This window comes from Molossus molossus, unplaced genomic scaffold (assembly GCF_014108415.1).
Source record: "Molossus molossus isolate mMolMol1 unplaced genomic scaffold, mMolMol1.p scaffold_m16_p_4, whole genome shotgun sequence".
NCBI lineage: Eukaryota > Metazoa > Chordata > Mammalia > Chiroptera > Molossidae > Molossus > Molossus molossus.
The window spans coordinates 48,433,002-48,446,350 of NW_023425377.1; the positions used below are offsets into that span (position 1 = coordinate 48,433,002).

At 51.5% G+C, this 13,349-nt stretch overlaps 1 protein-coding gene across 1 annotated transcript in view; it reads right to left on the reverse strand.

The window, feature by feature from the left end:
• Positions 1-13,349, reverse strand: part of COL23A1 (collagen type XXIII alpha 1 chain) — a 453,398-nt gene that overhangs the window by 12,151 nt on the left and 427,898 nt on the right. Inside the window, exons 6-15 of the mRNA XM_036241559.1 lie at positions 13,009-13,035; positions 11,257-11,283; positions 9,855-9,881; positions 5,789-5,896; positions 4,914-4,949; positions 4,467-4,493; positions 3,805-3,831; positions 2,775-2,828; positions 2,172-2,234; positions 1,753-1,797 (exon numbers count right to left, since the gene is read on the reverse strand). Coding sequence (XP_036097452.1) covers positions 1,753-1,797; positions 2,172-2,234; positions 2,775-2,828; positions 3,805-3,831; positions 4,467-4,493; positions 4,914-4,949; positions 5,789-5,896; positions 9,855-9,881; positions 11,257-11,283; positions 13,009-13,035 — 441 coding nt within the window. The remainder of the gene's footprint in view (positions 1-1,752; positions 1,798-2,171; positions 2,235-2,774; positions 2,829-3,804; positions 3,832-4,466; positions 4,494-4,913; positions 4,950-5,788; positions 5,897-9,854; positions 9,882-11,256; positions 11,284-13,008; positions 13,036-13,349) is intronic.

The following is a 13,349-nucleotide window of genomic DNA, read 5'->3' on the forward strand; positions in this document are numbered from 1 at the left end:
TAACCTGGGGAACCCGGCATGGCTGGTCCTCAGGTCTGGTCCCTTGGCATTCACTTGACACTGACACCCAAGCTCACTGACAAAACACTGTAGGAGCTAGGCAGGGGTGCATGGAAGGAAAGGGGGCCTGGGGCCAGCTGAGGAACACACTCTGCCTGATGTGGGGCTGGCAGCAATAGGCTTTCATGTGGGAATTGAGGCCCTCCGAGGCCCCTCGAGGGAAAGTGGAAAGCCTAATTTTGTAAATATTTTTTAATCCTCATCCGAAGATATTTTTCCATTGATTTTTATTTTTTAAAATTTATTCATTGTTTTAAAGAGAGAGAGAGACATTGATGTGAGAGAAACACATCGATTGGTTGCCTCCCACGTGAAGCTGGGGCCAGGAATTGAACCTGTGACTCTTCGGTCCATGGGCCGCGGCTCTAACCGTTGAGCCAAACCAGCCAGGGCAGAAAGCCTAATTTTGATGTGACATTCTTTTTTTTTTATCCTCACCTGAGGACATTTTTCCATTTTTTGTTCAGATAGAGTGGGAGGGAGAGAGAGAGAGAGAGAAACATCGACGTGAAAGGTACACATCAAGTGGCTGCCACCCAACCAGGGCCAGGGACAAACTGCAACCGAGGTACGTGCCCTTAGCGGGAATGGAACCCGGGTCTCTGGACCACAGGCCGATGCTCTAACCACTGAGCAAAACCGGCCAGGGCATGATGTGACATTCTTTAGGTTTTTAAATGTTAGCAAACAAACAAACACAAACAAGACACACAAACCATCCAAGACACTGTGTAGGCCTGTGCCTTGGTTTCCCAACCTCTGGTAGAGGCTGCGCACACCATGCACTGACATGCCCACTCGTTCCTGGTAGGAGTATGCACCCACCAAGCATACAGCCACAAGTATGCATGTCTGCACATGTTCACACAGGTAAGTGTGTGGTTGCTGGTCCCATTCCTACCCTCTGCAGCTCAGTTCCCCACCTGGGCACCTCTCTGCTTGGAGAGGAGTGACTGGCCATGAGCGCTTTGGTTCAGGCCTGTGACCAGCCCCTGGCCTTGAGTGGAGAGACCCAGGCCAGAGCCTCCTTGCTGGCTGCCTCCATGGTCATGACCTGCATGAAACTATATAGTTTATACTGAATTCCCACACTTAGTGCTTAATCTAGTCCTTGGCCTCATGCAAGCCCAGGCTGTGGGCTCAGACCTGTTTTTTGGAGGAGGAAACCAGCCTCCGTGAGCACAATGGGATATGGCTGCTTGAGGCCACAGGACAGAGAATAGGATCCAGGATATCAGCCTACAGGTGTGCTGATAGGGATTGGTCACAGAAGGTCGGGGACTTTGGAACCAGCTGAAGTCACTGTGCTCCTTCCTGGTGACAGGAATGAACCTCATGTGGGGCAGGGAGAAAGGCCAGGACCCCCGAACAGGGGTATCGTTAACACCATATGTGACAATCAAGGGTCTATGTTTGAATATGTCAAGAAAAGTTTTGAAGGGCAAACACTCACCTGAGGAGAGAGAAGCAAGAAGGGAGAGGATGGACTTATTTTCACACATCTGTATTTGAACATTTTACCAAAAGCATGTATTATGAGATTAAAAATGAAAAAATCATTAATGAATTATTATAAAAAAAGACTCCCAGTTTCTGGAGCCTCATTGCTCCTCTGGGGTCTCTGGAGACAGGGGCTTATAAAGGAACAGACCCCCGAATCCTCTTCCGGTGGCTGGAGAAGAGATTGCTTACCCTCAGTCCTGCAGCTCCATTGACTCCTCGCAGGCCAGGCTCCCCCTGTGGAGACCACACGGTTGCTGCCAGGTGTGCACAGCTAAGCCAAAGATTCCCCCACCCTATCTAGTTCCCTCTTCCCCAAAGTGCACAGGGCCTCAAGTATGTGACTGCAGAACCCTCCTCTGACTCCATGTTGAGTAGAGATAAGCCACTGAGGTCCAAGAGCCATGGTACCTTAGCCTTGTAATTCACCCACCCCCAGGTCAGCCTCTGATTGCCAGTCCCATGAGACCCGAGACCCAAGACCCAGTATCCAGGCCCTCCAGGAACTCCCAACTTAAAGAGGCAAAGTGGAGGTGAACCACATCTCCCTGTGACAGGGTGCTGCTCTGAACAGAACCTGTAGAAGCCAAAGCAATGTGCTGCAAAGTTACCTTGGGGCCTGGGGCACCATCCACACCGTTCTCTCCTTGAGGCCCCATGCTCCCTGGCTCGCCCTGCAACAGAGACATTCCCCGTGAGAGTAAGCACAGGGGCAGGTTAGGGGCTGCCTGGCTTTGCTGGCTTCTATAGTATTCCAGGAGAACAAGGCTGAGCCCACCTGCAGAGGATGGACCTCAGGGCTTTCCCAGTCTAGCAGACTCAGGACCACAGCCACATTTTGTGCTGAGTCTTGGTGCATAGTTGGGGCAGCTCAGGGGCTCAAGAGACATTTTAGAGCAGGCTGGTGAGGATTTGGTGGCTGTCATGAGGGGTTGGAGGAGCCAGGATGACATCAGTTCCTTGCCTGGGGACAGGGCAGAGAGTGGGATCACCTAAGATGGGAACCAGAAGACTTTAGAGTGTGAGGGGAGATAGAGAATCTGTGCGAGGTGCCAGGCCCACTGACGAGTGAAAACCAGGGCCTTCCTGTTGCCTCTTTGGCCTGTCCTGGGCATCAGCCTATGCCTCCTCCAAATGAAAGGGGCTTTACCAGGTGGATGGAACCATGGAAGATGAGAGGCAGGAGGAGCTTGTGGAGAGGCATAGGTACCTACCTTGGGCCCTGGAGGTCCAGGGAACCCTGGCTGGCTTGGCATGCCATCATTTCCCTGGGAGAGAATGGTGGAGGCTGCAGACCTCAGACCTGGACACACTGTTTGGGCCCTCAGGTGGTCCATTGGCCAATCCCCTCTGTACTCCCCAGCACAGCTGTCCATTCCTGGCCCCAACGCTGGTCACACTGGAATGGGCAGCTTCTCCCTCCCCTCCTCACCCGTCTAGGGCAGATCCATTTCTGTCCCCTGCCCCCACTAGCCCAGGGCCAGCCCAGAATGAGCCTTAGCAGGTGTGTGCAGAAGGAATGGATGAGCAGGTGAAGGAGAGTGAATGTGCCCTTCAGTCAACAATTATCTTGTGAGTACCTTCTGTGGGCCAGGCAGATGGAGTCCCTGCTCAATGGGTCAGAGGAAAGAAATATCCAGAGAAATACATAGCATCATGCCAAGAAACAGAAGTGCCAGGCAGAGAATATGAGAGAATGGTGGGATGGGGAGGGCCTAGGGGAGGGCGTGCTTCAGTAGGTGGCCAGGGACAGTCTCCCAGAGGAGAGAAAGCTTTGCTGAGATCTTCAGGAGGAGGGGGCCCAGCCATGGAAAGAAGTAGGAGAAGGTCACTCTGGGTCAGTGGTTCCCAGACTTGAGCTCACATCAGCATCACCCAAGGCTGCTTGGACAGAGCATGGCCCACCCCCAGCGTCTGCTTTGATCTGGAGTGGACCACGAACATGCTTGTTTAATAAGCCCCCAGTGATGCTGATATGCTGGTGTTGGGACCACTTTGAGAACCACTGTCCTGGACCCTGAAGTGCGAAAAAATTGGATGTATTTGAGGAAGGGAAAGTATGAGTGAATGAATGAATGACATCCTGTTTTCAGAGACATACCCACAGTGAGGACTCAGGTCTGCTGAGGAGCAGCACACCTTCCTTGTGGGTGGTCCCATTTCTGCCCCATGCCCAGCCTCTGCCCTTCTCTCCAGGCACTTACTACTCCCCTGCCCAGAAGTCCCCCCACAGGCCCCCCTCACCTTCTTTCCAGGAATGCTGGGCTCACCCTGAGGGTTAGACAGTGAGGGTGCAGGAAAAGGTCAGAGACTGCCTGCTCCTCTGGAGAAGGGGCCCCATGATCCATGCCCAGTGCAACCCAGAGACCCCAGCCCCTCAGAGAGGAGAACCTGGGTGAGGGGCTGACAGTCTTGGACTCCATTCCCAACCTAGTCACTTGACCTTAGGCAAGTTACTGCTCTTGAAACGGGAAATATGACACCTGCAGCCTCAGAGGGCCTCGGAGAGTCACTGCGGGATTAGAGAGGATGCAGGAAAAGCCCCTGGCTCGCAGCAGGTGCTCACTACATGGAGCTGCTTTTCCGCCCTTTCCTCCTGCTCAGTCTGGGGGCTCCAGCTCCTTCAGGAAGGACAAGAATCTGCCTTCCTACCCAGTAGGCATTGCTCAAGGAGGGAAAAAAGAGAGCTGACATCTGAAAGGGCTTTAACAGCTAATGTGCATTATTTGATCCTCACACTTGCCGTGAAGGTAAGGCAGAAAAGGTTTATCATGCCCCCATATAACAGGTGAGTAAACTGAGGCCCAGAGAGATGTAGTAACTCACCCAAGGTCATAAAACTCGGTCCCCTAACCCTGCCGCCTGGGCTTCAAGGGGGGTGGGGACAGGGATTGAGGAACACTCACCTTGGGCCCTGGGGGTCCCTTTGGGCCCTGGAACAAGAGAAAAGAAGGTGTTAAAGGTGATACTGGATGTTGCTCCTGTCTGTCCTTATCATCCTCATTTTACAAAGGGCAACACCAAGTCCCAGGGAAGAGGAGGCAGGGCTTTCCCTAGAATCGGCCTGTTCCAGGCCTCCTGTCTTAGACAGCTTCTCATCAGATCTCAAGCAATGACTAGAAGACTGCAGGGGCCCTCCAGGGATGCAGAGCTGTGAGAATTCTGGTGGGGCTGGAGGCCTGGCTGTCTCTTCCCACTGCAGGTGGGGCAAGATCTTGGGTGTGTGCACACATATAAGTGCACACACAACCCGAGTGTGTGTGTGTGTGTGTGTGTGTGTGTGTAAAAGGAGCGTCTGGGCCTGGGACCATGGCTCTGCCAGCTCAGGTCTTTGAAATGCTCTGGGTACTGACCATCTCACCATCTTGTCCAGTCTCTCCTTTGGGACCCTAAGGACAAATAGAGGAGAGTGATGAGGGAATGCAGGGACCCTACAGTTAGCTGAGCCCAGCTCCTGCCGGACCCTGGACTCCAAGCATATTTGCTCATTTCAGCCTCACCAAACCCTAAAAAATGGGTGTTGTTGTCCTCACTTCACAGGTGAGAAAGTTTGGGCTCAGGCAGTTACTTGCCCAATGGGATAAGGAATGGATGGGCCATTTGAGTAGCTGCCCTGAGAGGGGACCTTGGTGGCAGTTTGGCGGAGATGCCCACTTCACAACTGAGAGGAAGGACAAGTTGGAGTCCCTGGATTAGGGAAAGTGGTAGTAAATGAGGTCTGGCCTCTGGGATTTGGTGAGGACCATGGGAAAATGACCGAGGTTAACTAGTTAGTACTGGGGAGAAGGGAGAAAGGGAGAAAAAGAAATAGGGGTTGGTAAAGATCTGCAGAGAAGACCCTACATATGGAGGTCAAGGTCAGGATTGGAATGAGATTGTGGCCAAGGTCAGAGTTAGGGTCTATGGAACTATTTGGAGTTAGAGTGTAGGGGTTAGGGTTGGATTTGCAATCATGGTCAGAGTCTGTAAGGGTAAGGGTTAGGGTCTGATGATAGTCTAATTGGGATGTGGGTCAGAATTTGGGAATGAGTTTGGGGTCAAGGTCTTAATCGGGGCTAAGGACCCAGTCAGTTTTGATTTAACAGTCTGGGTTGGGGATCGAGTTAGGGTTGAGTTTGGGTCTGAACTGGGGATAGGGCCGGGGTTGGGGTTGGTTCTGGGATCAGGGTTTGGGGTTTTGGCCGGTACAGAACCAGGTCCTGAGTGGTCCAGCTCCATGCCCTCTTACCGCTGGGCCTGGTGCTCCCCTGGGGCCATCTTTTCCAGTGTCACCAGGAGGGCCCCGAGCCCCAGGGGGCCCTGGAGGCCCAGCAGCTCCATCTTGCCCTTGGTCTCCCTGAAAGAGATGAGGCCTGGCATGACTCCGAGGGTGAGGGGAATGGGTTCAGGTCTCTAGAGAGAGGCCCCCTTAGATGGGCAGTCCAATGCCTTCTCCTTTCCCAGGCCTTGACAGGTTCAGAGAAAAGGCCTTTGTTATTGGGCCTCTCGCCACTTTTTGGTGGCCACAGAAAGGGACAAGTCCCTAAAACGCAGCATAAGACGCAAACAGGACCTTTTACACTCCAAGGACTGTGCCCTCTCCTCACCCACATGTTTAGGTAAGAGATGACACGCGCTGGGTGTGGAGAAGACACGTGTGGAAAGGAAATTGCATGCCTCCTGAAAGACATCGGTGGGTCCACTGCTGCTTCATGAAGGGACAGAGGTGCACTCCTGAGCATTTGTCCCAGAGAAATGAAAACTCATGTTCACACAAAAACCTGTACATGAGTGGTCATAGCAGTCTTGTTTATAAGGGCCCCAAACTGGAAACAACCCCAATGTTCTACAATGGCAAATGGTTAACCACCTGGGGCACATCTACCATGGAACATTGTTCAGCAGGAAACAAACAGGAACAGAGGACAGACACAAAGCCATTTGGATGCATCTCATGGTAATTATGCTGAGGGAAAAAGCCAGTCTCAAAAGGTTATATACATTGTTATTGCATCTACATAACATTCTTGAAATGGGAAAATTATAGAGAGGGAGCATAGATTAGTAGTTGCCAGGGGTTAGGGATGGGGGCGGGGAGGGCGGTGACTATAGCTATAAAAGAGTAGCATGAGGGATCTTTGTGTGGTGGTTGCACAAATCTACAACCATGATAAAAATGCATAAGACTAAACACACAAATGAGTTAGGTAGGTGAAATCTGCATAAGGTAGGCAGAGTATATCAGTTTCCTGGGTAGGAGATTGTACTACAGTGCTGCAAGTCACCACTGGGAGAAACTGGGTGACAGGTATATGGCATTATTTATTGCAACTGCATGTGAATTTATAATTATCTTAAAAAAACAAAAGATGACAGAGGTCCACACCATCTCTCTCATGCAGCACCAAACCCCTAACTCTCAGGCCAATGTTAGTACTGGGTCAGACCTCAAGCAGCCAGAGCCCTCACCTCATGGCCCCACCTGCAAAGAGGGAAGACCACAGGGCCACCAGCACTTCCTGCTGCCTAGTGGTGCCCATCCAGCACTGGCACAGGGCACAGGAATGATGTATACCTGGCTCACATTGCCAGCAGTGCCTGACCTTCCTGTAACCAGGCCTTTTGTGGATGGGCCCTGCTGTGTACCCAGAGCTGATAAGCCAGGGCATCCTGGGGGTTATCTCACTTAATCCTGAGACCATCTGGCCAGGGCACTGCTCTTGTCCTATTTTACAGATGGAGTGGCCGGCGTTAGAGACGGTAATCATTTAACCAGGGTCACAGGGCTAGGAAAGGCCAGTAAGGCATGTGGTCTCTTTTAGACACTTTGTTCATCCATGGGCCCCAAGATATGAAAGAGATCTCCTCTCCAGTCAACTGCATCTAAGACCCAGCTCACTAGTTTTCCTAGTGAAAAACATAATTGAAACTCTCCGAGTCTACCACGTAGGTCTCGACAACGGCCAAGTCCTGACAAAAAGGATAGAACTCCAGCCCAAAGTCAAGAGGACTGTGTTTGGTTGGGTCACCCCGCTGTGGGTGGTGATGTCGGTGGGTAATTCTTGTTTCTTTTTATGCTGTAGTAGGAAGAATGTGAAGATAACCCTGTCCCCGGTTGCTCTTCTCACAGCTCGGGCTCAGGTTGGAACCACGGCCTGGACTCCACTTATCTAGGCAGAAAATGGGTTTAAACACTGAGCAGAGAGGTTCTTAGGTTCTTCCCCTGAATTACTTGGGAAATGAGGCTGGCCAGGGGCCTCCTCCTCCTGGTTGAGATTGGACGGCTGAGGTCTAACTCTGGAAATTTGATGAGTTGAGAGGAACACACAAACCAGCAGCCCAGACAGCCCACTTGTCCAGTCTACCTTGAGGATGCGGCGAGTGTACGAGTGACGATCTCTACTTATAAAGCCTGGATTGAGCCGTAGGAAAACCATCTACAGCAAACAGGTTGTGTGGTCAGAAGGGCAGGACAGGGATTTAGGAAGCCACAAGACTATTCCTAGAGGCAAAGCCACTTACCCCAGCCCACAATCTCCACAGAGGCCGCTATACTCACTCCCATCCCACGGGGTCCCCTGCAGTGTGATCCTGCTACTCCCCATCAAGAGCTGGGGTCTGCCCCCCACGTGACTCTGAGTGAGCCCCGTGACAAAGGTGACCATTAGAATGCAGGGGAAGCGATGCTGTGCCCATTCTGCATATAGCTCTTAATAGGCCTGGCAGCCCCGGCTTCCTGCATCTTGAGATGTTGTTCTTGGGAGGCCCCTCAAGTAAGGCCAGCTCCCAGCCAACAGCGCATCAATGGCAGCCATGTAAGGTGTCCATCACTTTGGACTCCAGGCCCCATTGACTCTGCCTGCAACAGGAGAGACCCAGCCAACCCAGGGTGCCATGAGAGATGAGATGGTGACATGTTGTTTACATCACTCTCAGGGGTGGAAGTTGTTTTACAGGGGGTTGTTTACCCATGAAGAGGGGTGGGACTTGGAGAGGGGTCTACTCTGCTGTGATACCAGGGCTGGGGGATTCTGGTCTGCTGAGGACTGGGTGTCCCTGTTTGGGAGATCAGCTTCCAGCAGAAAGCGAGCAGAAGAATTTTTCTTAGCAGCCACCAAATTTAACACCAAACTCAAAGGTGCCTTTTCTTTGACAGCAGGGACCTCTCACCAGCTTTATGTGGCTCTGCCTCTGGTCTTCTATCAATGGCTCAGCACAGAACAGCTGGTCTCTAGGAAACTCAGCCTGGCCAGCCCTCTTCCCTGCTCTGGGCTCACAACCACCCTCAGAGTCATGAGGTTGCAGAGCTGGGAGAGGGACCCCGCCCAGCCTGTCTGGGTCTGCAAAGCCCCAGCCCATGCTCTCTGCACGCTGCTCCCTTTCCCTTTCATTCCCCCATACACAGTGCCCTCCTCTTAGCCACCCTCTGATCCATTCCGACCTCCAGCCTTGGCAACTGCTTGCTATAGGTGACTGGCCATTGGCTACAACTTCCACCCTGCAACCTTCTTAAAAAACAACTGGGAATGTGCCACTCTCCCACCTTTCTCTGGGCAGTTGATGCCCACCTCTCAGCCTTTGCAGTCAGGCCATTGCCATTCTTTGCCCAGGCTATGGCAGAGATGGAGAGGGCCACTTAAGTGACCCTCTGCCAAGACCTACTTTTGTGGGGCCCATCCCACCTGAGGTCTCCACTCTGCTTCATCTTCTGTTGAGGAAATCCCTGTTTCAGCATCAGGCACTTCTGAGTCTCGGGGTTCAAGGGGCACTGAGGGCCAAGGTGGTCTGGCTGAGGCTCACATCTACTGTTCCCATCTGGGGTGCTGGGTGCCCACTTTTATGATTGCATTGAATCTTCACCACAGCAGCTTGGGGTAGGGGTTGTTACCCCCATTCACAGTTGGAGAAGCTGAGCCTTAGAGGGCAAAGTGACTCGCTCAAGGTTATTTGCCTGGGAAGTGGCAGAGCTGAACTTGAGCTCAGTGCTGCTGGCCCTGCAGCCTTCCCTCTTCCTGGGGTGCCAGCTATCCTCAGGAAGGCCAGTTTCTGGTCTGGGACCAGTGCCAGCCCCACTGTCTGCCCATCCACAGTGATAAGTGTAATGGGGACATCTGGCAGGGACTTTCCATCTGTGCCATACCAAGGTGCCTGGGACCTCCACCCTGTGGCCATTTATGTGAAACTGCAAAGCAGGACTGCAGATGGGAGGCAGGGTTGCTCACTCACCTTCTTCTGTGATAAGCTATATAGAACATACTTTATTACAATGTAAAACAAACAATGTAGTTGGGTGAGGGGGTCTTGCTCAGTCTTACCTGGGGGCCAAAGTCTCCCGGTGCACCCTAGGAACAAAAACCAGGTAGGTATGTCACCACTGCTTTTATAATTTCACATATGTCAAGATCTGTGCTCAGAGCTTCACATACATGGTATCATCCATTCTACCAAAAATCATATGCAGACTATATATTTTCTCCATTTCCAATGAGGAAATGAAGACACAGAGAGGCTAAGAAATCTGCCCAAGGTCACACAGCTATTAGATTCTAGGCTTGGAACCACATGGTCTGTTATCTGTTGCCAGCCCTAGACATGGTGGAACAGAGCTAAGCCACTCCCATTGTGCTCTCTTGGAATCCCTGAACCGCAGAAGAGTCAAGGATGACAATTACTTGATCAATTGCTTTAAGTTTCCAAGTTTGGGGATAGTATGTTATGCATTGATAGATGCCAGGGCAATTTCTCTTTGGTTTCAAACTCCCTGCGTTAATCATTTCAACAGCTCAATGGCATCAGCCAGAACCAGCAAGAAGGCAATTATTGCACTTGCAACTACATGACAGTCTCATTGTCTACAAAAAACATGCAGACCATTACCTTGGACAGTCTTCCCATGGCTCTGTGAGACTGGTTTACATTTACAGATGGAGAAACTGAGGCCCATAGAGAGGGGGGACTAGCTGAAAGCCACATAGTTGGTGGTAAAGGTGGGATGCGAACCTGAGGCTCTGAACACCAGATCTAGTGACTTGCTCAGCTCTGATGAATGACTAGAACACTGGATGCCTGTAACTAAGCGATACCCAGTGGAGTCAGGGTTGTGAATGTGGCCCAGTCCAACTCTTCCCTGGAAGTGCCCAGTCAGTCTTGCTATACCTAGATCAGCCCTGGTCCTTCGCTGCACTGATCCCATTATGGGACACACACATTTCCCCTCTCTGTTGCTCTTTTATGAGGTACTCAGAGATCCCAGCCTTCCAGGGCTGTGGTTGTGACATTTAGCACCAGATGCCAGGAAGCCCTTCCGGCAAGGGGCTGTGAGGATCCCAGGGGATGCTCTCTGCCATCTGTTTTCCTGGCGAGGGTGTCCTCCCCACAAAGAATGCCATCAACAGTCATTGTTCAACCCACCAGGCTTTCTTGACACTGCCCTCCCCCTCATAATTAATTACTAGGCAGACTGCTTTGAGTTTTGTTATACTCTGGTGTCTGGAGAACTCAGATTTAACCCTCTGGGCACTTTAAATTGTTAAATGTAAGTCTTGTAACCATTATAGGAGGCAGGCACTACTTGCCCCACTTTATAGATGAGGAAACTGAGGCTCCAAGAGGGGATGTGATATGCCCAAGGTCACACTCTGGAACTGGGGTTTTAAGGCAGGTGTCTGGCATCCTTCCTTAGCCTCCTGTGTTTGTACAGCTTCCAGCATCACTTACCTTTTCCCCCTTGGGGCCTGGAAGTCCCTGGAGAAGGAAGGTGGAGAAAGAACAGGAGTGAGTGAGGAGGGCTAGGCTGGCCCCCTGCCGGCTTCCCTAAGGCTTTTTGGGCAGAAAGGCCTGTGAGGCTGAGCAGAGCTGTGGGCAGCTGAGTGGACACATAAGACTTTCAGCCCTTAAGGAGGCTGCCCGTGCTGACCCCAAGGAAGCCCCACATCTCAGTCTTTAGCATGAGGGACACAGAGGACTGGGAAGTCACTGGCATCATCTCCGGACAGAGGCACACATGGTAGTCACTCCTCCCAGAGATCAGAGCCCACCATGCTCAGCACCTGCTGTGTGTGGGTGCTGGCCAGGAGGCCACTGCTCATGGAGTCTGCGTATGTGGGTATGGGGTGGCTCCACGCAGCTTTGGTAGTTGCCATCACTCTCTAGCTATAGGGAAATGTTTTTCTTTCAGTCTTGCCAAGTTACATGGCCTTCTAGGGAAGAAGGTCAAGTCACAAGGCACACTGTGGGGCTCAGAGTCCCTGGGGTGGGGGCTGGCACACTTGCTCAGGGACTGACCTGCTCACTGGCCTTTATCCCTCCCCAAATCATCCATTATCCCTTCAGCCAGTATGGATTTGCTTGTTCATTCATTCAACAACTCGTCCATCTAGGTTCTTTTCTCCATCCTTTAATAATGTACATTATGAGTCAGATGCTCAGTCATTTGTCAGTTCATTCATTTCTTCACTCACTTGTCTGTTTAACCATCATGCATTTATCCACCCACTAACTCACCTATTCTTCCATGCATCCAACTATTTGTACAATTATTGATTCATTACCTCCTTTGACTGTTCTTCCATCCATCCGTCTGTCCATTCTGTCCATCTACCCATCCACTTATTTATTTAACTATGCTGTTTTCATCCATCCATCCATCCATCCATCCATCCATCCATCCATCCACTTATTTATTTTTTAATCCTCACCCAAGGATATTTTTCCATTTATTTTCAGATAGAGTGGGAGGGAGGAAGAGAGAGAGAGAGAGAAACATCCATGTGAGAGAGACACATCAATTGGTTGCTTCCCACACGACCCCAACTGGGGCTGGGGACGAACTGCAACCAAGGTACATGCTCTTGGCCATAATTGAACCCAGGACTTTTTGGTCCGTGGGCCTATGCTCTAGCCGCTGACCCAAACCGGCCAGGGCCCACTATGCTGTTTCCATCCATCCATCCATCCATCCATCCATCCATCCAATTATTTATTTAACTATGCTGTTTCTTGTGCGTCTTATTCATTCTGCTGAGGACACCCACGGACTATAGACTGCTGACCCAGGTGTTGAGAACGCCTCAGCCTGATGCCCACCTTTAAAGTACTGAGACTGCCTGGGGAGATGTTCTGTGCCTGGGGACTGCTGGGAGGGGCTTGTATATTTTGAGGGCTGACCAGCTGCCAGGGACAGTGCTGTCCACAATCCTCCACATCCCCAGTATCCCTGTTGGGAGGGTTAATGTACCTCTTTGATAGATGAGAATCCTCAGGCTTGGGAGGTGAAGAGACCTCCCCAAGTATGCACAGTTAACAGGTGGTGGAGCTGGATTTGAATTTAAATCTGATGCCCAAATGGCTTCTCTTTGCACTGAGCAGGGTTCTCAGTGGATCTTTTTTGCCAGCAACCCATGGCCACTCCAAACCCTGCAGTGGCAGCCCCATCCCACGACCACCTAGAACTGCCCTGTCATCACTTACTGGCTTTCCATCCAGACCCAATGGCCCCTGGAAAATGAGAAAGAAAGAGCAGAGGTTACATCCAGGAAAGGCATTTCCTCTGGGCATTATGACCTAGGGACACTACTGAGTGACGAGAGACCAAAGCCTACGCTGAGCTCGTGGCCTGGGTACGTTTCACGCAGGTTTGGGGTGGGAGCATTTGGGTGTTGTTTGCTGTCCAGAATCCCGTTCTCCGACAACAGAGCCCAAACCACCCCCATCTCCATCCATGGGGCTTGGGCACATAACCGCATTCCCTCAGCTGAAGTGATTGGTTCAGGGATGAGTGGCATGCCTGGGACTTTGAAAGTTGACATTTC